The sequence below is a fragment of the Thamnophis sirtalis genome, unplaced genomic scaffold (assembly GCF_051295495.1).
Source record: "Thamnophis sirtalis isolate CommonGarterSnake01/CBP01778 unplaced genomic scaffold, rThaSir2_p1.2 scaffold_8, whole genome shotgun sequence".
NCBI lineage: Eukaryota > Metazoa > Chordata > Lepidosauria > Squamata > Natricidae > Thamnophis > Thamnophis sirtalis.
In genome coordinates this window covers 85,848,856-85,874,939 of record NW_028261388.1, presented here as the reverse complement: position 1 = coordinate 85,874,939, position 26,084 = coordinate 85,848,856, and the positions used below count along the sequence as shown (strand labels likewise).

At 36.9% G+C, this 26,084-nt stretch overlaps 1 protein-coding gene across 1 annotated transcript in view; it reads left to right on the top strand.

Annotated features, from left to right (window-relative positions):
• The window catches only part of CDH9 (cadherin 9), a 119,025-nt gene that overhangs the window by 82,868 nt on the left and 10,073 nt on the right, over window positions 1-26,084 (top strand). The window contains exons 6-9 of the mRNA XM_087721994.1: window positions 7,378-7,565; window positions 12,959-13,212; window positions 21,326-21,462; window positions 24,061-24,182. Coding sequence (XP_087578120.1) covers window positions 7,378-7,565; window positions 12,959-13,212; window positions 21,326-21,462; window positions 24,061-24,182 — 701 coding nt within the window. The remainder of the gene's footprint in view (window positions 1-7,377; window positions 7,566-12,958; window positions 13,213-21,325; window positions 21,463-24,060; window positions 24,183-26,084) is intronic.

Genomic DNA, 26,084 nt, shown 5'->3' with positions numbered 1-26,084 from the left:
AAAGAAACTAGTAGGAATAATTATGAATGATGGGAACGATCACTTATATTCCACAGGTTTCAATAATAGTAGGATTCAGGTAGCCCTCAACTTATGACCTAAATTGAACCCAGAATTTTGTCTGTAAGTCATGGCAGTTATTAAGTCAGGTGCCTCCATTTAGATTTCCACATTGAGGTCATTACTTGGAGCACAGGGTATCACATGGTGGAAAGGCCCCAGGAGGCCTGGCACAGACCCACTCTGCAGCATATCCCCAGCTTATAAGTGGCTAACAGGGTCTTCCCAATCCTCTAAAACACCCCTCACATTGTTTCCCACTCCATTGGGTCTCATACACTTGTGCATCTCCCCCCTCATTCCTCACGCCACTGATGTTTACTGAATATCACCTTTCCCAAGGGGAAGCATCCAAACCACCACTTATCTTTCCTATACAGAAACCATGTGGTAGCAGACTGCAGGACCATTTGTGCTTCAGTTTGAGATGCAGACAACACAAACTCACCCCCAGAGCCTCTGCCTGTGTTCAACCGTGAAGGGACACAGAACTTCTCCACCCAATGTCATATATATTTTTCTAGATAACTGATCAAGTGCTATGGATTCCTATACTGATTCATTATTGTTTATCATCTAATTTTTCACTCCTTAAAAAATAATAATGTTGGTTTCCTATATGTTTACAGGATTTTCCATAGAAAACATTGTTGGAAAAGCCATCCATTTTTTGTAGCTATTTTTACAATCATGTTTTTCATAATAATATGCATCTTCCTTTGTATCAAGATTCCATGGCCTTGCAAAGCATCAGAGGTTGCATTGCTTCATGTATGGGTTCCTGTACCTAGAAACACGTTCAAAAGTACTGCAGTTGAGCTATAGGACAGCAAAGCAATGTGATTCCAAAATGCCACACACCGCGGAACATTCTGTCCACTAATTCTAGTCTGAGTTCATTTTTTTGTAACACTTTTGTAATATATGTATTGATTTTCATTCATCACTTGGGTAAGAGGTCTGCTTAAGATGCAGGGATGTGATAGGGTAATCAATCAAAGAAACTGCTGAACTCAGAGTAAGGTGATATGCTATAAAATATATGCTACTTGGTGGCAATATCATAATGAGGATGAAAGCATCGTAATGGAAGAAGAAGTGTTTGCTAATGATTTTTCAGCTCTTATTATTTCACAAAGAACTTACGTGGACAAAAACATGCAAGGGCTCATAGGAAACCTTCTTCAAAATGAGGAACCATCTGCTCTAATGTATTTGCAATTTGTCAACAAATAAATAAAAATAACTTACTGTAAAATTAACATAATATTAAGAAATAGTCACTTAGGGCTACCACATCTGGGCTGCAAATAGTCAAGAGAATTACTAGATGGGAGGAAAGAGAAACAGAAAATGATTACTGCCTTTTTATGGCTAGCTGGACTTTTGCAGCCCAGATAAAATTGCCTTAACTAAGTTTTCATCCATTAAATGGCATAAGGAATTTCTAAGACAACTAAGGCCAATAATTCTCAAGATTTCATATCTAACATCACATCAGTCTGTCAAACATAATTCTGGGACCTGCAAAGATAGAAACAATATTTTGTATTTGCGTTTTTTGAGGAAGTACATAACTTAATTTCACACTGTCATGAATCAGAACGTCTACATCAAGGATCAGATAACTCTAATGTAGTTGAAATCATTCCTTGTTTTTAAATGCCATGCTTAATTACCATTTCTGCCCTAGATGAAAAATAATGGCTTGTGTGAGAATAAATTGGAGGATAAAATGAGTGGTGGTTGAGGAATTAACATTAACATATACAAAACATCCACAACTATATTTGAATCAATCGGATTCACTCAATTAGGTGAATCTATCTTGATTCAATAATCTTTCCCTCTCTAGCTCTCTTCTCCCTCCCTCCCTCCCTCCCTCCCACTCTCTCAAATGTGTATGTGAATATAGTCAAAATATACCAATTTTCTGAATCAGTTAAAAGACATGTGATATTTGAGGCAACACATCAAGCTGATTTGGCAATTAAATCCAAAAATACCGATCCATTATTGGATTAAAATATATTGTATGTTTTGCAGGTAATTCGGTCAAATCATTTTTAATTTGAACCTTTGAATCCATTATTTTTATGGCTTTATTAAACATAGCTTCCTTCTCTCCCTTCTCACTTTATATTGGCATTGCCAAAACAGACGAATTGCTCAATTAAATAAGACTATGCTGCAGTGTTTAATACTATGTTTATTTCTTAACCAATAAAATACTACAAGAAAAAAGTAGAGCAGAAAAATGGTTGGCATCATTCTTTTTGTATATCCCACGCAGGTGGGAATAAAAAACAAATCCTGAAAGCATATTATGTCATTTTACATTAACTGTGACTCTCATGTTGCCAAAGTTAGTTACAATCCAAGTTTTTCTGTTTATGCAAAAACAACATAATGTGGCTTTGTGTTTTGAACCAACCATTAAAGTGTTGTCCTTGCCACTTAAAATTTATCCTTGCTTATTAACTGATGGCTGCATCAATATACCTGTAACTGTCTAAGCAATGTGGGAACACAATTAATAACTGCAACATGATTTGGCAAGTTCTTTTCTCTCTTTCTTCACATTTTGCCTGCCTGTTGGCTAGTTATGATCCTGGATTGTCTGGGCTCCCTGCCTCACTTTGGATTGGAGCCATTCTGAAAATGCTTCTATTCCCTAATCATCCTATGATTCTACAGGTGTGACATTTCAAAATTGGATAGACACTCATGCTTCTCCCAAAACTAATTTTTCCACCAAGAGAGAGACATGGCCAGTGATTGTTTCAAATTTTAGACATCGGTTTGGAATCGCTTAGGAGTTGCTGACCTTGAAGTAACAGCCAGAATGTTAGTGACAGATAACAGACTGTCAGCAATTATAGCATTTATTTTCCATGCAATAGGAAAATATGTTATCTAGAGAGGATTGTTATGCAGTTCCTGGTATATATAGTATATCCACACTCCTGCCATATAGTGTTTTGAAGGTTACAGTAGTTTAGTGTTACTAAACTAAATGGTCTGATTCCATAAGTCAGATTTTTGTGTGCCTGTCAGTCTCAAAATCTTCTTATTTCAGCAATACAAGATGCCTAAAATGAGTCAACCAATGGCACCAAACTTTTATTCCCACCTGGAAGCAGATGAAATATGGGAACTCCCCCACCCCTTACCCGCATATAAACCACTTCAGATATTACACTAAGAAATTCAAGAACCTGTTCGATGGGCTACAGTTGACTTTCATATGATTTTTCAGCAGTCTACCTGCAAAGTGAACTTTGGGATATTTTTGTGTTTGCAGATTATTTTCATCGTGGTTTTTTCTCCATTTATATCAAATGTTTTAATTGCTAAAAGAATTTTCGCTCAGCAGTGAAAATATTTCATAGATATGGGGGAAAACTGATAAAACATTATCTAAATTATCTAATTCCCTATTTTTAAGGGCATTAGAACAAGTTGAACTTAAAATTAAATAGATATAGAAGAGAATCAGAAGAAAAGTTCAGTTCAGAAATATGAATATTTCCTTATCCTCTTCTCTTAAAACATTTTTCTTCAGTCTGTCTAAGGAAAAAGTACCCAAAGAGAATGAACATGCTAAATTATAGTTAGCAAACTATAGTGGTTGCTAAATTAAATCATACCACACCAGGGCTTAATGACCATGATTTCTCCTTTATTGTATTATGAAAATGGCTGGGATTACCCATCACTCTGAATCACGATTTATTGAATTAAAGTTAATTGGCTGGAATTTCACCATATGCTACGTCATAAACCACAATATGGAAACTACAATGTCTGCCTTCATCCAAAATATTAAACCAAGCCAATTATCTTGGTCAGTGTGTAAAAGAAAAAGAACTTTTATTTTGATATTCTGATAGATGTGATGCCATGACACAAATGATGTGAATTTGCATCATTTGTGAAGTGACATCATTACAGAAATAGTTCCCCCTCTCATTCTCCTACAAAGTAACTGACTAGTAATTTCTTTTTTTCATGAAAATGCTTTTGGCATCTACCAGCTGAAAAAATTATAAGTGAACAGAAATTGGCAAAATTGTAATAAACAACAGAGGCTATGTATATATGTAGTTATCTGAAAAAGTGCCATTTGCTTCTCTAACAGTAAAATGCTGACAATGGACATTGTTTCCTAGTGCATTTCTGATATACTGAAAACAGGTAATTGGCACTTTATAGGCTAACTTAATCTCCTCCAAAAGCAGAATTTCCCAACCATGGCAAATTTAAGAAGTCTGGACTTCAGTTCCCAGAATTCCTCAGCCAGCATGCCTATCTTAAAGTTGCCAGGGTTGAGAAATATTACCCTAAAAAGTTCTTTTCCTATACCTAATATATTTATAATGATTTTTATATCTCTTTTTTATTATATTATAATCCACTTAGAGTCAGCCTAAACAGTGAAGTGGGTGATATACAAATTTATTTATTAAATAAATACATATTATCCTGTTAAATGCTGTTATAGAATATGCATAGTATTTAGATCAAATTGTTCATTTTATTTTTGGGTTAGGGGAAGAACAGAGTCACTTTTCTTTAAAAAAAAAAGACAAAAATCTGTCTTTTGGTGTATCAACATTTCATCAGATTTTCATCAGCATTCTCAGTATTTGCCAACATTGATTGAAGGCTGTTTAAGTTTTATCTCCTGCCCATTGAAATTCAAACTCAAAAACCTGAATGGTGATTACAATAGTTTAAACTGTCATTCATTCACTATGCGAGCACAAGTTTAATTAAATTTGTGGTGCAAATGTATGTAAAAAAATACAGATTGAAGATTCCTATTTATTTTTAGCATTCATTAAATTATTCTGCTGTACCTGATAAAATAAGTGGCAATAATTCCGTGCATATTTACTGCGGGACAGCTTAAACTCAGTATGACTTATTTCTGAGTAAGATGTGTGTGTGTGTGTGTGTGTGTGTGTGTGTGTGTGTGTGTGTGTGTAAAGTTGGTGCAAAACTTGTACATTAGGCAGAATGTTGTGGCAGACTAAAATGATAGAATTCAAACTTATTGCAGTTTTGGCTGCATGTGGGTGATGGGAATCCTATGTTAAGAAAACAATTTCAATGTACAAATGAACATTCATTTGCAACTCGGAATGTCACTATAAAATTAATTACTCAAGTCAGTAACCATCTGTTAGACTTTAGGATATTGGAAGGAAATTTGTGTGAGTGTTTCTATGGATGGGAGAAAGATTTAAAATAAGGGATCAATGATGAGGATGATGATGATGATGATGATGATGATGATGATGATGATGATGATGATGATAAAAAAAACAAGGTCACAATCATAGACATCGCAATACCAGGTGATAGCAGGGTCGCTGAGAAGGAACATGAAAAAATTGCAAAATACCAGGATTTAAAAATTGAAATTCAATGACTATGGCACAAACCATATTCCTTCAAATAAGCCTATTAGTTTAAGAAGTAGCTACTTTATTATCTATTCACCAGCTTTTCTCTGGTCACATTTGGCAAAGCATCCACACAAATCCGTGGACCACCCTAAAATAAATAACATTATTTACAAATAGGTTTCAATGGTTACTTTATTTTTTTTTAATATCACCCTTCAACCCAGAAGTATCCTCATGAAACTTTCTTCATGGTACTATTATGCTATATTACAGTACACAGAAATTAGCCATCCAGTTAAAATGTGCGGTTAAAAGTATTCCATTCTTGTGTGTAATTAATATTAGCTATTGAAAATAAGCAGGATATCCCAATAGCCAATATTAGTAAGTAAGCCAACCTTTTAACTGAATTACATATGTATGTATGTATGTATGTATGTATGTATGTATGTATGTATGTATAAGCTTCCTAAAACAAGGAGAGTTCCTCTATTCTACCAAGAGAATTAATTCAGGAGGACTTGGACCTTGAGTCTTTCCACTGTTAATCCATACAATCTCATAATACAGAAGTGGTTTATCATTGCCACCTTCTTCCATATTTAACCCCCTCGCTTTGCCTATAGCTCAGGCACTTCACTACCAGTTCGGAACTGGAAGCAACCCCCCCCCCCCGTCCCATGCGTTAGCTTCTCTCGCATGTGGCCCTTCTGCGTATGCGCAGAGCATGGCCTCCGGGCAGGTAGGCAGGGCTGCTACTGGTTTGCCCAAACCAGGTCGAACTGGCAGAATATCACCTCTGCTATAGCCCTAGTATATCTTGATGATATTTCATCTAACCAATAGCCAGATTACTTAGATAAAATACCAGCTATCATCCAGATGAAATACCAGGCTGCCAGATTTTATCCTGTTTGGTTTCAAAAGCACCGCCAGCTTCACCTAGATGCTACCAAGTTTTCTTTAAGACTTTCAACTTGACAGTCCAACTTGCTCTTTAATAACAGTAGACTTATATACCGCTTCATAGGGCTTTCAGCCCTCTCTAAGCGGTTTACAGAGTCAGCATATTGCCCCCAACAACAATCCGGGTCCTCATTTTACCCACCTCGGAAGGATGGAAGGCTGAGTCAACCGTTGAGCCGGTGGGATTTGAACCGCTGAACTGCTGATCTAGCAGTCAGCCTGCAGTGCTGCATTTAACCACTGCGCCACCTTGGCTTTAAATGTTACAGTGTCTACAATAGAGGCATTTGGGTGTTTATTTGTTTATTATTTAATTGCCGTAACACGTTGTGGTGGGCTGGCAGGGTGCCAGCACACAATTGAGTTGATTATTACTTTTGCCCTCAAAATGCCCTCCCTCCAAGTACACCAGTCTTATTAAAATTCTTTGAAACTTGCTTCAAAAATTATAACAGATGTCATGTCTCAACAACCCTCTGGAGTCATTGCAATTTTAGCTCCAGGCAACTTTCAGTGACATTTTTATCCAAAGACTGACTACTTTGCAATCTGTTATAAACTAAGAAATTAATACACATTGATTTCAGAAATTATATTTCAATAGAAACACCTGTATACTTTCCGGGGTAAGAATACAAACACTGGATTGGGCCATTAGTGCTGCCAAGTATCACAATTATAGGTTCACACCTGTAATTTACAACTTATAGGTAACAGATCAAAGGAGATTGTACACCATCAGCATTCTATTTTTTTCTTTCACAAGTATTAGCTCTGTGTTCTGGGTTGTGTTTTTTCTTGTACTCAGAAGCTAAGGAATTTGTTTCTGTTGATTTTTTTAAAATTATTAATATAGCTGAATAACTAGGTGCACATGTTTATACACACACATATACACACGTACGCTTCTAAATTTTTTTAAAATTTTATTTTCCAGGCACATATCAGTTCAGCTCTCTAGAGTCTGCCCCACTTGGGACTTCGCTTGGCAGAATAAAAGCCAATGACCCTGATGTGGGCGAAAATGCTGCAATTGAGTACAACATTGCTGCCGGCGATGGATCTGACATGTTTGATATCATCACTGACAAGGACACACAAGAAGGGATTTTAACAGTCAAAAAGGTTTATTTTCTGCTCTCTCTTTTATTGGACTTGGCACTTCAGGTTTTAAATTTCCTTTTCCATCTGGAGGAGGGATCAGATTTCATGAAAGGTTAACTGCAGAGAAACTAGCAGGTGTTAAGCTTCAAACCTTCCTTCCTTCCTTCCTTCCTTCCTTCCTTTCCTCTTTCCTTCCTTCCTTCCTTCCTTCCTTCCTTCCTTCCTTCCTTTCCTCCTTCCTTCCTTCTTTTAAATTGTTCTCACTTGTCAGATACTTTGAAATTTGTGGACATGTAACTTTAGAAATATTGATGTGAAAGTTCTGTTGAACATGTAAAAGAGGTTACGTTAACTTTGTAAGGGTTATATAACAATTTGGGGTAGCCAACTTGCCACAGCCAATTCCCCATGGCCAACTCTCTGAGGGACAACTCACCATGGCCAACTCAACTTATGGGACAACTTTGCTGTTACACTAACATCAAAGAAATAATGGAATAGAATCATTAAAGAAACGATGCGAAAGGAGGGAGAGAATGAATTGTGAATGACAAAAATTAAAATATTTTTTTAATTTATTTTAAATAATTAAATTGAATTAAATTGAATTGTTAAATTGAATTGTTAAATTGTCCCATGGCGAGTTGATCATGGTGAGTTGGTTGCAGGGAATTGACCATATCAAGTTGACTCTAGCAAGTTGGCCGTAGCAATTTGGCTGTAGAGAGTTGTCTCCTTCCACTTTGCAAGCTGGCTGATTAGCTATTTCCCTTCCAAAGGCTAGAAATAGTCAAGTGTTTATGTGGCATCCTGAAAATAGGATGTGAAGGAAGTCCAGTTTCTAATGAGATATTTGTTCAGAGACCCTTACTAGATATCTCCCCATTCCTTATAGCACTTATTTTATTGAGTTCTATAAAGATAAACCAAAAAAATTGAAATGATTCTTGTCAGGAGTACTTGGGTTCTGAAGATGAAATGATTCTTGTCAGGAGTACTTGGGTTCTGAAGTTTCCACTTGAGGTATTATGATAGAATCTGAAAACTTGTGACTTTACGAGATGTCCTTTTAGGTTTGGTATGCATTATGTCAGCTTCGTTTAAGTAAATTGGGAAATCAGCTGCAGGCCAAGAAATTTATTGGATACATTAGAGTTCCAATAAGGAATTGCTGGCTCTAGGCATCTGCTTCACATATCTCTTGATGGCCCATTCACCAGTAGCAGATGGTCCCTGCCCAAAAATCATCTTTAAAAAGAGAGAAAATCAGTATGTATGCTGATCTGCAAATATAGGCTTTAGTTACCCCTAGTGTCAAAGGGTAGTGAATAGGAACAATATGCACCTGGAATGGTGTATATATGTGTGTTTGTGCATCAAATTACATAAATATTATAAACTTAGGATGTTTTCTTCTGTGTAACCAGTACAGTTCAGGAACAGCTTCAGTAGTAATCCAAATCAAGACTAGTATTTCTTCTAGACTAGGTTAACGGAAATAAGAACCACCTCTCTCATATCAGGACAATAATGCAGTATAATAAACCAGGATAGCATGATAATAGTATGAGAGTTTTCTCTCTTCATGTAATTTTAGTTTCAATCATATCTTTCCTATGAATTAGGTTCCCTCAACGAAAAGCCTGAATAGATAATTTTAGTAGAGAAAATTATCCTTTTTATCTTCATCAAGTCTTTTGTGGAAGGGCAGATTTATATTGGTGGAGCCTTTTCCATTATTAATTCGCTACAATTTGTCATCTTACCTAAAGTAGGCTTCAAGATAATTTAAACCAGAGGTAGGCAATCTGTCTTCCTGGTATTTTGGTTTCTCACATTTCCTTGCTATTAATGATAATCAACAGACCGATGGAAGTTAATGTTCAAAATATCTGGAAAGAATTAGATTGACTATTTCTTATTAAAGTCTGGTTAATTCAAAGAAGCCTGAAACAGAAACCATGGTTTACATTGAACTTAGTTTTCATTAGCTGCAAATGAACCTGGGGGCACTAATTCAGCCCATAGGTCAGATGTAAGAAATCACTTTCATTTTCATTAAAATTCAAAACGTATCTCGATTCATTATCTCATCCCAAAGAAGCAACACAGGTAACATTTGCATACATAAACTTTGGGTGCTTCCAAACGGCCTTAGAGCTATTCCTACAACCAGTGATTGCCCTAACAGCAGCCGTTGCAGGAATATGCGTCATCAGCCCAGGTGCATCATGCACAGGCCATGCTCACCCCAGCTCCACAAAGGGGAAAAACATCACAGTGTCACGTGACGGCAACGTGATGCTGCGAGATTGAAACCCATGTGCGTCATTAAAACTTTAATTACCACTCCTGACATATGTAGCCTACTTTGTTTATTCACAGGGGGGAAAAAAGACAACTGTTGTGGCTGGTGAAAGTTTCTATAGCTATGCGCAAGGACACAATTAAGGCTAGGCCCAAGGAGAACTGGGTTCAAGGTTCAAACTCCATGACTTGTTTTCTTTAACTTTCCATTTCTTTTTGAGGCTATCTGCAATCCAACCACTAGTTCCTTTAACCCCTTAACTCTTTCTCCATACATTTCTTTTGAACTTCCATCCTCATTCCTTTTCTCGACATGACCAAATCATCCCAATGAATATCACTCCCTTTTGTATGCAGCACCACATGCATTCAGTGTCCAGTCATTCTTGATCACTCTTCTTGTTTCTTATTTCTTAGCTACCCAAGTCCCATTATCATTCCAGTTCCCTTCACTTGTTTCCATTGGCATTCTTCTCCTCAGGATTCATTTTTGGCCCTCCCAAACAGGGATCTGCCTTATATTCAATATTTTTCATTATTCTTGTAACCTTCAATAATTCTCTCAGTCTTTCTTATAAACCAGCCAGTCATGCTTTTAATTTGCATTCATTCCTTTACCATGTCTGCATATGAAAAGACTTGTACTTAAACCATGTATTCAAAACAAGTGGACCATTTTCGAAGAAGTTAATCACCAATAAATCAGTATCCTGATGCATTGTTGGTTCTTCAGATGACCCATTCATTTTTTTCCCTACATGGTCTTGCCTCATCCCCAGCTAGCTTTATTGCTACCTAGCAAAATATTTTCTCCCTGATCTGCGTTAATTTAAAATGTTGCACAATTTCTCTTCCCCAAGTCGTCACTGCTCTCTTACAATTTTCTGTAATTTAATATATAAGTGTCACCTATGGCTTCCTATTTTTCCCATACACACACACAACAGTCTGTTTGGCAACAGTTCCTACTTCCTGAATTATTTCTTCCAAATCTAACCTGCATCTTCATTTTCATGCTATGATTTATTAGTTCCATTCCAGAAGATTCAAGACCTTGGTATCAGTCTATTTTATGTTTCCATTTTCTCTTGGTTTCAGTGTCATAAAACATTTCTATTATCTTTCTTTTAGTGCATCCACCAGTTCATGCTATTTACCATTCATTCCCTTCATATTCCAAGTTACAATATTCCATATGATACGTCCATTCCTATATGTCCATTCAACAAATGGCCCGTGGATATTGACTTCTGTTGCCCATCATGACTTTGATTAATCAAGGCTTTCACATAAAACTTTTGAGAAGTATTGCCCTTAGTTACACCTGTATTATATGGCACATTTCCTGCTAACCAAAGGGTAATACTTTCAAATCTCAGTCCATTGTAGCCAGTGTGACTTATTGCAGCAAAGTCCACATTTACCCCAAGCATGCCTGCATGCATTTAATTTATACATCCCACAATCAGCTACAAGATGTTTGTCTTATTCAGCATGAGCTATGATAGTTGGCCATGAAAGGCAATATACAATTGCCAATATTTCACCTGTCTACTAACACATACTGTTCAGCATCTAGTGCTTTGATTTTTAAATTTAAGCTTGTAAAAAAAAGTCTGTTACTTATATCACAGTATATCCTTAGAGAAGCTGCTGAGTCGAGATTAATTTGAAATGATTTTTTGAAAGATTTATACCAAAGAAGAACAATTTCTGGCTGACCTATATTTAGCATTCATTTGCGAAGGGCTTCTTTGGAGTAATTGTAATTCTGATTCACCCAAACCAACAGCCATGTAACCATTGATCTCAGCGAGATGCAGATTGAACCTAATGATTCGTGCCAAATGTAGCATGTTTCAGCACTTTTGAAATGAAACACTGATTTGTATTGATTGATAGAGCAAGCCCAGAATGATATAGCACTGCAACAGACAAAGTTCAATAGATGAAGTAACTGCATTGTTTCAAAGTTGTAAATGCAGTCACAAACTCTATTCGGTTGTTTTCAATGGAACTGATCGTTGAAATAACTATACAAATTGTATATGAGGTTGGGATGCTCATGTATATGTAAAAGCTTTCTATGGTGTGTTATCTCACTGATTCATACTGACACTTGAAAGACAACACCATTGAAATTTGGTTGTATATGAACCAACACTTCCTATCTGAAAATAGAATATGCTTCAATGCTCTGCTTTGAAATTTGAGGCATTACATCTTTTTTTAATAGTATTAGCTGCCTGTAATAGAATAACCAAACTCTGGATGAAATAGAATGTTAATTTATAAGAGTTTCATTTTCCATGTTATTTTTTTTTAAATTAAAACTATATAAGTATTTTTTTTATTGAAAGAAACAATTCTTCAAATGGATTTTTAAAAATACTTTTCTAACCATATTGGCACACACTAGAAATAAAGGACTATTAAATACTATATGTTTAAATTATACCAAGTATTTATCAAGTTGTTTAAAAAATCCCTGGAAAAGCATTTGCAGAATGCTAAACGGATACCATTAAAATCATTTTAAAAAAATCATTCAATTGATGGAAAATACATGATTGAATACAGTAAATATAAACATAGGTATTTGAAAAAGCTATTAAGAATGTAATCCTAAGTAAAACTCATTGAGTTCAGTGAAACAAACAAATATATACAACAGTTGTCTTTTTCAAGTTCCAATTTCATTTCCTAAGTTTTTGTGTTTAAACAAATGCATTTTTCCTGGTTTATTAAATCTTATAAGATTTCCACAATCTTCCTTTCCCCAGGATCTCATATGTCATAGTTTGAAATATCTTAAGATGGTTCATTTAAACTGTCATTCATGACAGTTACTGTCAGATTGCTAAAAATGGTGAGATGATTGATGCTGTGAGATTTGGTATAATTTTAAATTGACTTTAATTTAGGGCATTACTGTGCCAACCTCTGATGTATAGAACTGCAGCACAACTCAGAAGTACTGTTTTCAAAAAATGCTTATTTATTTATTTATTTATTTATTTATTTATTTATTTATTTATTTTAAAAGGTAATTATTATTATTATTATTTTTTCTCCCTTTCTCTCTTCCTTCTATATTTGGATACAAGCAATTAGATTTTGAAAAGAAGAATCAATATAACCTAAAAGTAGAAGCAACTAACATTCATCCTGACCCACGATTTTTCTACTTGGGACCATTCAGAGATTCAGCTTTGGTCAAAGTTTACGTGGAAGATGTAGACGAGCCACCTGTTTTTAATTTACCATCTCATTTAATAGAAGTTGATGAAGATGTCAGAGAAGGCAGCATCATTGGGCAAGTGATAGCCCAGGATCCAGATGCAACGAAGAACCTAATCAAGTATGTTATCTTGCATGAATATCAGAAAAGACAACATTGAAAGTATGTGCTTCTAAGTTTAGCAACTTTAATGTTTAACATTGGCAATAAGATTATTAAATATAATTGCTGGTAGTTATTAATCTCATTAAGGATAGGTTTGCATTCCTACTATTGGTAGCATTATTAGACTTTAACAATATATATTATATTAATATCCACGTCTGGACCCACCACAGTTTTCGAAGTTCAACTTTTGTTCATGCTTGGTCCAAAGTAGTTAATAGTTAAAATAATTATTGACTGCAGTGAGGGAGACTGTTTTGGTATAATAGTTGTGAATTTTATTAATCTGTGCATATGTATGTATTATGCATCTTTTTAAGTGTTTTGATTGTTTAGATTTTTTTGAAACTGGTAAAATCGGTCTCTTGGTCTCTCGGTCTCTCGGTCTCTCGGTCTCTCTCTCTCCTATCTATCTATCATCTATCTATCTATCTATCTATCTATCTATCTATCTATCTATCTATCTATCTATCTATCATCATATATGAGCTGAGGTGGCGCAGTGGTTAAATGCAGCACTGCAGGCTGCTTCAGCTGACTGCAGTTCTGCAGTTCGGCTGTTCAAATCTCACCAGCTCAAGGTTGACTCAGCCTTCCATCCTTCCGAGGTGGGTGAAATGAGGACCCATATTGGGGGCAATATGCTGACTCTGTAAACCGCTTAGAGAGGGCTGAAAGCCCTATGAAGCGGTATATAAGTCTAACTGCTATTGCTACTGCTATTGCTATCATCTATAATCTGTCTATCATCTATCTATCTCTCACATATCTTCCTATATAAAGCCATAATAAATAAATCTTACTTTGCTGCTGCTTTTCATCACTTTGAAATCAATTCCATTCAAAACTAATCTGACATTATCACTTGTTTGGGGGAGTGAAGCTAGTTCCTCTCCCAATCCTGCTCCTACTCCTGTTAATTGGAAGCATCATCGTGGCCATGTTTTTTTTTTAATTCTATCTGTGCAGTTCTCCATAACACCATGGGACATTTTTTCCACCAGTCATTGCTGTGCTCCTCTGTCAACTCACGTCATCTCTCTTGTCTCCTGGAATCCAAGCTATTGTTTCACGGTTCCTTCAAAACTCCAGTGTTCTCTCCTCCTTGAGCCAACCCAGCTGCTATAGTAATATGCAACAAAAAGCTATATTGGATTCAAATTTACAATTCAATTAAAAATGAATTAATTCACAATTCAGACCAGAGGTTTTTATCTTAAGATTTTTGGATAAAATGCTGGAAATGGCACTGTTCCTATATGTAATAACAGTAGCACGACTTTTATACGCTCAGCCCTGGGACACCCACAATAGACGTATAGCTAGTAAAGATGATGGAACTGGCAGAGATGGCTAAATTATCAGCTCTCTTAAGAGAAACATCACGGAAAAGGTTCATTTACAATTGGACACTTTTATGGATTTTTTGAAGGAAATGGGGGGGGGGAGGCGGAATCAAGCTATGATAAAGGAAGTTAATTATTGTTAAAACTTACCCAAATTTTTAAGACAATGGACATTACACTCTACAACAGCCCATTTTGTGACTGTTCGAAATTACAACGGCACTTAGAAAGTGCCGTTTTATGACCATTGTAGCATTCCCATGTTCATGTGATCAAAATTTAGATGCTTGGCAACTGATATTGATGATGGTTGCAGTGTCCCACAGTCATGTAATCATTGTTTGTGACCTTCTGACCATCATAGTCAATGGGTAAGCTGATTCACTTAACAATCATTTTACTAACTTAACATCTGCAGTGATTTATTTAACAACAGTGGCAAGAAAGGTTGTAAAATGGGGCAAAACTTACTTAACAAAAGTCTCATTTAGCAACAGAAATTTTGGACTCAATTGTGGTTGTAAGTCAAGGATTAGCTACATAGAGTTAAACTAAGGGATGAATTTTAAATGCTTTTTATATCAACGGAAGACGTTGGAAATCATTTTTAATTTTTCTTTCTTTCATGGACTTTATTTGGCCTTCTCCCTCCCCCTCTTGTTTATCTTTCTTCTTATTTGTTAGCTTTTGTTAGTGTTTATTTGTATATTTTCTGAAGAAAATACAAATATGAAAATATGAAAAAGGTATTGAGTAAAACACGTGATGGTAAAATCATCATCCAATCCTTTTGACTTCACTCTTCACAGGGGTCTTTAAAGGCATCAGAGAAATGGTGGCAAGGCAACCAGAAAACCTATGGAAGATTTGTATTACTTTTATTCTGCATTTTTTATAATAATATAGTTTCACTTCACAGTATGCACTCAGATTTTATTCCATCTATCAGAATAAATGCACACATGTGCACGCACTGAAAAGTATGGAAGAAGGCATTAGCAATTTATTTTGTTTCGGGTTTGGGATGGAGGAATTGAAATGATCTTTTTTTTATTCCACTTTGTGAAGCATAACACCAATTGGATAATTCATTATTATTTATCTGTTTCTTTGATTTAGAGGACTGTTCAACTCTGAAATGACTCTGGGTACCCTTGTAGTTAAAAAAAAAATTAAAAGAGAAAAAAGACATGGTATAATAAAGAAAAAAAATGTGTGGTTAGACTAAGACTTAGAATAACCTTATTGTCACTTTGAATGTACACAAATCGGCATACATTTGTGTGTGAAATTTCATTGTATACAGCTCTTAAAGGGTCTGTTGTGGCCCATCAGCAGCCGGCGGAGTTGGCAGTAGATTTGGACAGTGCAAAGGTTGGGGACGAACCTGGGCCAGTCCTGGAGTCAGGGAAAGGCCCTGATGAGGGCTCTGTGTCAGAGGCAGAGAGGGGGCCAGAGCCGTATGACAGTTATCAGCTGCCTTCAGAGTCAGACATCAGTGAGGCAGACAAGCAGCTGGAGCACCTTCCCAGTGTGAAGGGAACAGCTAAAGAGCAGGGGTCAGCTTGGAAGTAAGGGCACGTAAGGGACGATGAATGGCTCCTCCCAGAGAAGCTAAAGGGGAGTTTGTAGGAGACAATTAGTTCACTTAACTGGTTCGTGACTCTCCAAGACTCCTTGCCAGTTTTTTGCAGATATTGACCTGGCAGCTCTCCAAGACAGATAAGGACGGTGACTGGAAAGCCTCCCTTGAAAGACTTTGCTGGATGTGAATGAGCAGAATTCACAGTAAATTAATAAAAGGGCTTTTTTTTTTTGTCCAGACAAGGAGTTTGCTTCATTCTCTAGGGAAGCCTAGATCAGAACAGGGTCACCACCTCCAATATACACGACATAAACATGACAAAATAAACAAATAAGTAAATACAAAATTATGCATATACCCACACATATTGTGTGACACAGAATAACAACAGGGTCTCGTTCGGATGTATACATGTGCATGGCAAGAAAAATGAATCTTGTGAATGTACCAGATGGATGGCCACAAAGCTGTTACAGAGTTTGCTAGTCCGGCTAGAAATACTTTGAAACTTCCTCCCAGAGAGGAGCAACAGAAACAGTTCATAAACAGTTCATAAAGCACATCGTTCTTACAAAGCAGTTTCCTGAATAATAGGAAATGAGCTTCCTATAATCTTCTCAGCTATCCTGACCTGCATGGACTTTCTATCTGAGGCACTGCCGCCATCAAACCAAACAGGGATGCAGTTTGTTAAAAGATGCTCAGTTGTGCCTCTGTAAAAAGAGGCCAGGACAGAAGGAGAAAGACATGCTCTCTTCACCCGATGCAGGAAATGCAGATGCTGATCTGCATGCTTCACTAAAGATGGCATGTGGAGAGACCAATTCAGATTGTTAGTTATCTCCCCCCCCCCAGATACTTAAGACTGCTGACCTCCTCTACAGCTGCATCCTTGATACTGAGTGGAATATGACTATGCCGGCTCTTTCTAAAAGCTGCAATGATCTCCTTTGTTTAATTAACATTTAGAACCAGGTTACTTTTATTGCACCAGCCCACCAGAGCCTTCAGCTCTTCCCTATAAGCATCTTCCCTGTCATCCCAGATAAAAGCACCACTGCCGTGTCATCCACGTACTTCACAATATGATTCATAGCAGATTTGGCACAGTAGTTGTGGGTCATCAAGGGGAATAGTAGTGGACTCACGACACAGCCTGTAGGGGAGCTTTAAGGAGCTGGAAATTTGTCTTCCAACTTGCACAAACTGGGGCCCTGTCAATAACCCCCCCCCCACAATTGCCCTACTGATTAGCTACAGGTAAAGCAAAAAAAAAAATTGTTGATTTTGAAAATAGACAGCTGTGGATCAAATTCAGATTCCCCCCCAGAGGTTGGGGATGAAAACACTGGTAGAATCTGTCAATTGGTTTTACAGTTTCTCTGTGAAAGAGGCGTTGGTTTATCTGCTTCATTCCAGGATGTTTAAGAATTTATTTTTGTGGCTAATTTATTATCTCAAGGTGGCAGAGGGTGCCGAAGTTTTCCTTTTTTTCTGCTATTCCTTTGCACTGATGTGTCAAGGCTCTTTATGATTGCAAATGTTAGCTTACGCTGAGGAAAAAGAAATCAGAGAGACTTGGAAGGGGACAACTTAGTGCAGCCAAGTAGCCACAGCCAACTCATTGGGACAACTCAATTTAACAACAATTCAATTTAAATAATATTTTAATTTTTATCATTCATATTTCACTTTGTTCCCCCTATTGTATTCTTTCTTTGATGATTATATTCCACCATTTCTTGGACATTAGTGTGACTCTTGTCCTCCTGACAAGTTGTCCTACGGCAAGTTGGCCATCGTGAGTTGTCCATTAGTGAGTTGGCAGCAGCAAGTTGACTGTGGCCTGTTCGTGCTGGTGAGTTGGCTGTGGTGGGTTGCCCATACTGAGTTGTCTAGACCTCATACTTCTGGGTTTTAGATCAATGTTAAAGGATTTCTGAGCAGAAAAAAGAACCAAGTCCCAGATTTTTCCTTGATAGCATGGGTTGGGATTTGCTGATTTCAGGTGGGAAAAGGCTCAGTTGGAATCCAGGTTCTAAGACAAGTTTAATTGCCACCAAAATGAGGTGAGTATTTGATTGAGCATTCAGCTCTGCTAGGATTAAATATGAAGCACAGAAGAACCTTCATTACTACCAACACAAGCATAAAAAGTCTTGCAGGAACAATATTTATAGCTGTGACTCATAGTTATTTCCAAACTGCTCTCATGATAGTTTCTAATTGTGACCAGTTTTCTCCAAACAGCCCAAGGCTTTTAGCAATCTAAACCTCTCCATAGTCCTGACTGTCTTTGCCAGCTGTAATATGTGAAGGCTACATACCCACATAAGACCTTTTAAGCGGAATAAGGTGAAATAGCTTCATTCATGAAAAGTAGACTGTTTCCCCCAATGCCCCTTTGGAAATTATGACTCTCATCACCATCAATGCTCTAGCCTATTTAATTTAATAATGATGTTCCATTTTATTTATGAACCAATCGGATGCCAACCACAGGTGATCTATATATCTCTGTTTAATTTTGGGTAGAGCAGAAGAACTGTTGGATTGAAAATAGCAATAGCAATAGCAATAGCAATAGCAATAGCAGTAGACTTATATACCGCTTCATAGGCCTTTCAGGCCTCTCTAAGCGGTTTACAGAGAGTCAGCATATTGCCCCCAACAATCTGGGTCCTCATTTTACCCACCTCGGAAGGATGGAAGGCTGAGTCAACCCTGAGCCGGTGAGATTTGAACCGCTGACCTGCTGATCTAGCAGTAGCCTGCAGTGCTGCATTTAACCACTGTGCCACCTTGGCTCTTATGAATGCCCTGCAGTTTTTCATAATGAATCATAATTATATTTAATATAATACACATCACAGACCAGTTACAGTAATGTGAAGGGTAATACTGTGGGTTTTGATGTTCTTTAGATGTAACTAGAAGAGTCCTAATGATGATTAAACATAATATGGCATGACCAAAACTTGGACCAGAATTTTCATTGCTATGCAAAGCAATTCTTAAATGCACCTGAATTTTTATTCCCCCCCCCCAATGGTTGTTAGGCAAATCACTGTAGTTGCTAACTGAAATGTGGCACCTTAAGAAAATCTGGCTTCCTGTGCTGGTTGGAAGCCAACTGGGGATGTTGCAAATGGTGATCTTATGTTCCTGGGACATGGCACACATAATAAATATATGCCAGTTGCCAAGTGCCCAAATTTTGATCACATCACTAAGGATAGTGCAAATGTCATAAGTACAAGGACCAGTCAAAAGTCACTTTTTCAATACTGTTGTAACTTCAAATGCTTACTAAATAAATGGTTGTAAATTGAGAACTACCTGAATGTTTTGTATTTGTTAATTGCAATGTGTCATATATGTATGGGAATGCATAGATGGCACATTGCATGGGAAATTATTCTATGTGATCTACATGCCCAAAGAGAAATCATATTGATGAAATGGGAGAAACCTACATCATTTAATATCCTGGTTTTTTTTCCCCTTACCAATAAATAGGTGTGGGTTATTGTGTTTACAGTGTATAAACAAATTTTAGTTTTGTTTAGTTTTGAAGTTGTCATCAGTCATCTTACATTTTTTTTGCTTTAAGATTTTAAAATCTTTTCTGCTGCCTACGTGTTTGTTTTATTTTTTTCTTATATCTTTTATGTTATGCTATGTATAGGTATGTTGATGTATGAGCATATAGAATTAGATTTCATCCTTAAAATATAATGTGTTATATATACATATAAATATGTAATTTTTTATAATGCTGCAAACTATTATCCAATTGTTGTCAACAAATGTTAACTGTAATATTTTTAAAAGTTTAATATTTAAAATATATATATATATATATATATATATATATATATATATATATATATATATATATATATATATATATATATACACATACATGTGTGTGTGTGTGTGTGTGTGTGTTTATTTGTGCTGATAAATAAATAAAGGGAGACTAGTATAGATCTATTTCAAGCTATTTAGCTCTCATCAGCTAGCCATACCCTTACTGGGAATTGAGCCTGTGCTGTATTGCCTCTTAGGCAGATGTGTTAACCACTGAGCTACAGAGCTCGACTCCTTATCAGCCAAGCCAGGGTGAAAAGTATATATTTAAATATATGTATGTATGTATGTATGTATGTATGTATGTATGTATGTATGTATGTATGTATATGCATATGCATATATACTTATCAATCCCATCTTAGACAAGAACTATGGTACTTTATATTGTAGAGTAATGTACATTGTTTTAATCTGCCCCAAATGTGACCCATCAATCATAATTTGCTTACTGAAAGATGCAAAGTAAACATTGCTTTGAAACAACTTAGACAAATCCATTAAAAACCACGTGGACAATTTTTTCTCTCTGGCTTCTCAAAATCTCAGGAAATTTCCCATTAAAACTGAACTTGTCACTCTGCAAAATGAATTATCGTTAGGTTCTTCAGAATTTAGCATTAATTAGAGTAGAAACTCCAATCACCAGAATTGTGTTATTCAGCACATCTTTTTACTGTTTTTGTATGTTGTCATTACAACTATTTGGGAAGTAAATCAGAAGAAGAAAAGGTTTGTGAAAAATACAAACATGCATCCTAAACTAGAGACTGGCACACTTCTGACATCTAATGGCAGTATCAAAATTAGTATCCATAACAACATTGCATATAGATGTGATATTTTGACAGGGCTGTGTAAGAGTACAAATACAACTGAATGGCTTCGGTTTTTGAAATGCTTGAGTTCTTCCTTTTCTGTTGTTCTGTGCAAGGGTACATTTAACTAATACTTGGGGGGGGGCAGTATTAGATATATTTAGGTTGCCTTTTCTTCTGTTTCCTTGCATTTTCTTCTGTTTTATGTTTGTTCCAGGAAATTGCCAAGAGCCATTTGAGTTGAACAGTAAATAAATTTCTGCAAACCAATCAATAAATACATTTTATTTCTTCAAATTAAAATGGCAACAGTCTCCATTGCTAACGCTATTCTATTAAATGCAGGATCTTTTGCAGCTGTACAGTGTCTTAAGCTTTCTTAAAACAACGAAGATCAAAACAATGTTGTGATAGAAGATAGTAAGATTTGTTTTATTATTTGGTAGATATTCTTTGGATCGCCACACTGATTTTGACAGAATATTCAACATCTACTCAGGAAATGGTTCCATATTTGTTTCTAAGACCCTGGATCGAGAAGCGGCCCCATGGCATAACCTCACTGTTGTTGCAACTGAAATTAGTAAGTTGTATGTACACTATAAAGTTGGTTTGAACGGAAGAGAAGGAAATCCTATGTTGAAAGCTGAAATTGTATGCATGCATTATTTGTTTATCTCATCTATGACGTTATACCCGGTAGTCAAATGTATGCGCCACTGTTTTTGCTTACATCACATGACACCCAATGCAATTATACTTACAGGTTTTACAAATTTACCTACAATACGACATGTGTGAAATAAGATATTAGTGCATTTTAAATGCTAATGAAGATGGAAAATAAACATTTTTAAGGCTGCCAAATATGGGCTTCAAAAATCCAGGCTGCAACTAGATGGCAGCCCAGACTTATGGAAAACAAATCCTTGCATACTTTTTTCTGCAAGGTATGCTAGATTTGTTTGTTTTGTTAGTTTTTACGGCATTTGCTAATAATCCTGAATTTTTTTTAAAAAAAATTAAGGAAAGTAAGAATACCTGAAATAGCCATAAATCTAGTGAGAAAATAAGTAATAGTTTTAAGCTAGCTTTAACCGGTCTTCTACTGGTCAGTGCTAAATGGAGAACACATAATGATTTTGCTTGAACAGATTGTTGTGGTGAACATGGTGAGCAATTTTCCGCGGTTTCTCAGCACCTTGCCAGAAAGTCCCGTCCATCAGTTTTAAATTGAACAGTTTCTCTGACTTATTGTAAGCAACTATCCACAGTTTTAAGGTGGAACTTTAGTTGAAAATACTGAAAATTGAACCAGTGATCTTTTTTCTGTAGAGATTCTCAGTCATCATCGTCTCAAAGGTGCTTTATCAGGAGGCAACTGGACTTTCTTGGTTTTTTTCCTTTGAAGACGTTTCTCTTCTCATTGAAGAAGCATCTTTAGCTCTCATGGGATAGTGGAGAATGGGAGGATTTATACTCCTTGCACACAGCTGGACATTTGCATCCCTTTAAATAGTTGTTGAAGCACTTGGAGGCTTCTCCGTGGCCTCAGGGTCACATGAGTAGTGCTCCTGGTTCCTTTAGTATGCAATCCCCCCCCCCACTCAGAAACCTATTTCTACTCCCACACCATTCAAAGGCTGTTCATCCCAAATTATATAGCTAAAAGTCTATAGAGATTCTCAGTCCTCCAGTTCATGGAAGGATTCAATTCCCCACTATCCTGTCAGAGCTGAAGAAGCTTCTTGGATGAGAAGTGAAACATCTTCTCTGACATCTTCTGAAAGAGCCGAGGTGGCGCAGTGGTTAGGGTGCAGCACTGCAGGCTACTTCAGCTGACTGTTATCTGCAGTTCAGCGGTTCTAATCTCACCGGCTCAAGGTTGACTCAGCCCTCCATCCTTCCAGGGTGGGTGAAATGAGGACCCAGACTGTGGGGGCGATATGCTGGCTCTGTAAACCGCTTAGAGAGGGCTGAAAGCCCTATGAAGCGGTATATAAGTCTAACTGCTATTGCTATGAGCCGAGGTGGCGCAGTGGTTAGGGTGCCAGTACTGCAGGCCACTTCAGCTGACTGTTATCTGCAGTTCAGCGGTTCTAATCTCACCGGCTCAAGGTTGACTCAGCCTTCCATCCTTCCGAGGTGGGTGAAATGAGGACCCGGATTGTTGTTGGGGGCAATATGCTGACTCTGTAAACCGCTTAGAGAGGGCTGGAAGCCCTATGAAGCGGTAGATAAGTCTAACTGCTATTGCTATTGCTATTTTCAAAGAAAAAAGAAGAAAGTCCAATTGGCTCCTGAAAAAGCACTTTTGGGAAAGTGATCTTTTTCTTGCCAAGTACATCTGCTGTGCTGAGCATTAGATCTCCTCTTGCAATTTTGCATGAAAGTTAATAGTCTGTCCCTCTAAGAGTAAAAAATGTGGACTGCTGGAATTAGAAAAAGTTTCTAAAAAGTGATGACAAAGTCAGGCCCCTGTAGACATTTATTTGGAAGGAAGCCCTATGGAGTCAATGGGAAAGTGTGTTGGATTTCAGCCTCAATATGAAATGTTAATCTTGCTTTTTATTCATCTATTAAATTTATATATTGCTACAATCAAAACAGTTTTGGTAGGATAACTGTAAGAATACCTTAATTGCAGAGAGCCCTTCACAACCAAGGCCAAAAGAAAAGTTTTATTATATTTGGTCCTATGTACACTAATTTTTATTTTATTTGGTAAGACGTTCAGTTGAAAGCAGAAATATCTGAATTGAGATATATAGGATTGTACTGGATCTGTATATACTGTCTCCTTCTGCCAAAGAAATATCTTTAAGTCCCTAATGGCGACTGTAGCAAAAGACAGAGCAACATGATGATATCTGCCCCCTCCCTACTTGGATGAAACTCATGATTTAAGAAAAATGAAGTTTGTGTCAAGATGTCATGAGGCATATTTCATATGTCATTATTTACTCCTCTGTATCCCTCAGTAGATGGCAATGAATGTACTCCCAATTCTTGGAATACATTGTTGGTTTGTTTTCATTTTGCTATTATATTATTTCAGAATGACATTTCTAAAACAAATTTTGAGTTGTGTCATGCTAGGCACTGTTATTTATTCCTGAATTTCAGAAAAAAAAGTGATGCAATATTGTGATCAAATTCCATCTTGTCCGTTTTGTTTCAGGCAATCCAAAGCAAAGTACTCAGACTCCCATCTTCATTCGGATTTTGGATATAAACGATCATGCCCCAGAGTTTGCCAAATTATATGAAACTTTTGTTTGTGAGAATGCAAAGGCAGGACAGGTAAATACTGCAATATTATCATGGCTGATTAACAGAGCATTTTGCTCTGTCTCAATTATAAAAATGAATTTATTATTTTTTAAAAAAATATGCTATGTTTCAGTAATCTCTAGTGTAACAACTATTTTGCTTCACCAAAATTCTGAGTAAAAGAAAGCAGATTTGTTCCCCATGCTATTGATTAATTGATTTCATGGTAATACATTACAGTTTTCAAAATATGTCAGTAATATAACCACACATGTATAATTATGTGTGTCCTTAGCAATAAAAAGCTAATAATGTAAAGTTCAAAAATAGAACCATAAACTAAACACCATTATAATAATTTCAAAGCTACTCTACACAAAGGATCTGCTTTAGCCAATGGACATCTATCGTTGAAGAAGCTAATTAATACAATTATTAGAGGGATGAGGTACCCCCCAAAAAACAGGGCTACTATTCTAATTATTTTATGCCTGAGAAACTGTGTTTGGGCCTCAGAGTCCCATACTTCAGTGAGGAATCATCAACCGAGTAGACAAGTTGATTTCAAGTGGGAAAGACAGTCCTGTAATTACATCTGGAATCCACTCTGCCTGGGAAAACTACAAAATACAATATTGTGGCTTTTGAAAAATACTTGCTGACAGGAACACATTACAACTGTGTTTTGAACCTTGTATTAGCTTTCTATTGGCTTCCGAGTACAATTCAAATGACAGCTTTGACCTTTGAAATCCTAGATGACTTAGGTATTCTGGGATAACCTTCTTCAGTCCATCTCAGTCTACCTGAGGTGTCCTAGAAGACCCTGCTTGGGACCCCTCAGTTATGCAGCTCACAGGTTCTAATGGATAATTCACACATATTTTTCCAGATTTATTGTATGTCATTTTAATGCGCTGGATAATTTACTGGATCTAAGCTGTGGAAAGATTTGATTGCAGTGAGTATCCAAATAAATAAAAACTAAATCCAATTTTACATGGAAAGCTTCTATGGATTGGTGCTAGTTCTTCTGCTGCTATGTTCAGTGCTCAGTCTAGCCCTTTCCAGCCACTGGTAGGATTTCCAATGCCAGCCATCCCGTGCATTGTCATGGCACTTCCCTTGCTTGATCTTTCACCCATGGCTGGTGCTACCTCGGGCATTTTTTCAGCTCTTTTGGTGCCATCTTACCAAGGCATTCCAGATGCTCTGGGTTCCATCCAGGATGGTGGTTTTGGCACTCACAAGATCCTGCCCACGTTCTTTCTGGCTGATGTACAGTTTCTGAGTATTGGACTTGGGATGGATACTCTGTACATTGTGAGGAACCTCTGGATTTTCCCATCAGCAGCCTCTATGTTCTCCTTTGGCCAGTTCGCTATACTCACAGGGAATCTGATGATTGACATGGAACCCTGTTGCTCCCATTGTGCTGACTCTTCATGACATGCGTATCCTTTGTTGCTACTTGGATGTTGCTAACTTCCTGCTCTTCTCATCATGGTTCCCAAAGTATTAGTGATTTCTTGGTATTTGAGGAATACTAACAAATTTTGGGATACCAAGGTATTTGAAGATGGTCTATAAGTCTGCTATGTGGCCTGCTGGTAATTCCACCCCGTCAGTCTTAATTATTAGTAGTATTAGTAGTAGTATTTAATAAATTTATAGGCCGCCCAATCCCGAAGGGCTCCGGGCGGCTTACAGAAAATACATTTTAAAAAATTAAAAAAGACAAAGACAAACAGATTAAAAACCACATCATGCACTCAATCTGGTTGGGGCTGGACCTCAGTCATGAGGTCAACAGCCCCAGGCCTGCCGGAATAGCCAGGTTTTGATAGCCTTTCGGAAGGCCATGAGAGTGGGAAGAGTCCGGATCTCTGGGGGTAGTTCATTCCATAGGGTCAGAGCGGCTACAGAGAAGGC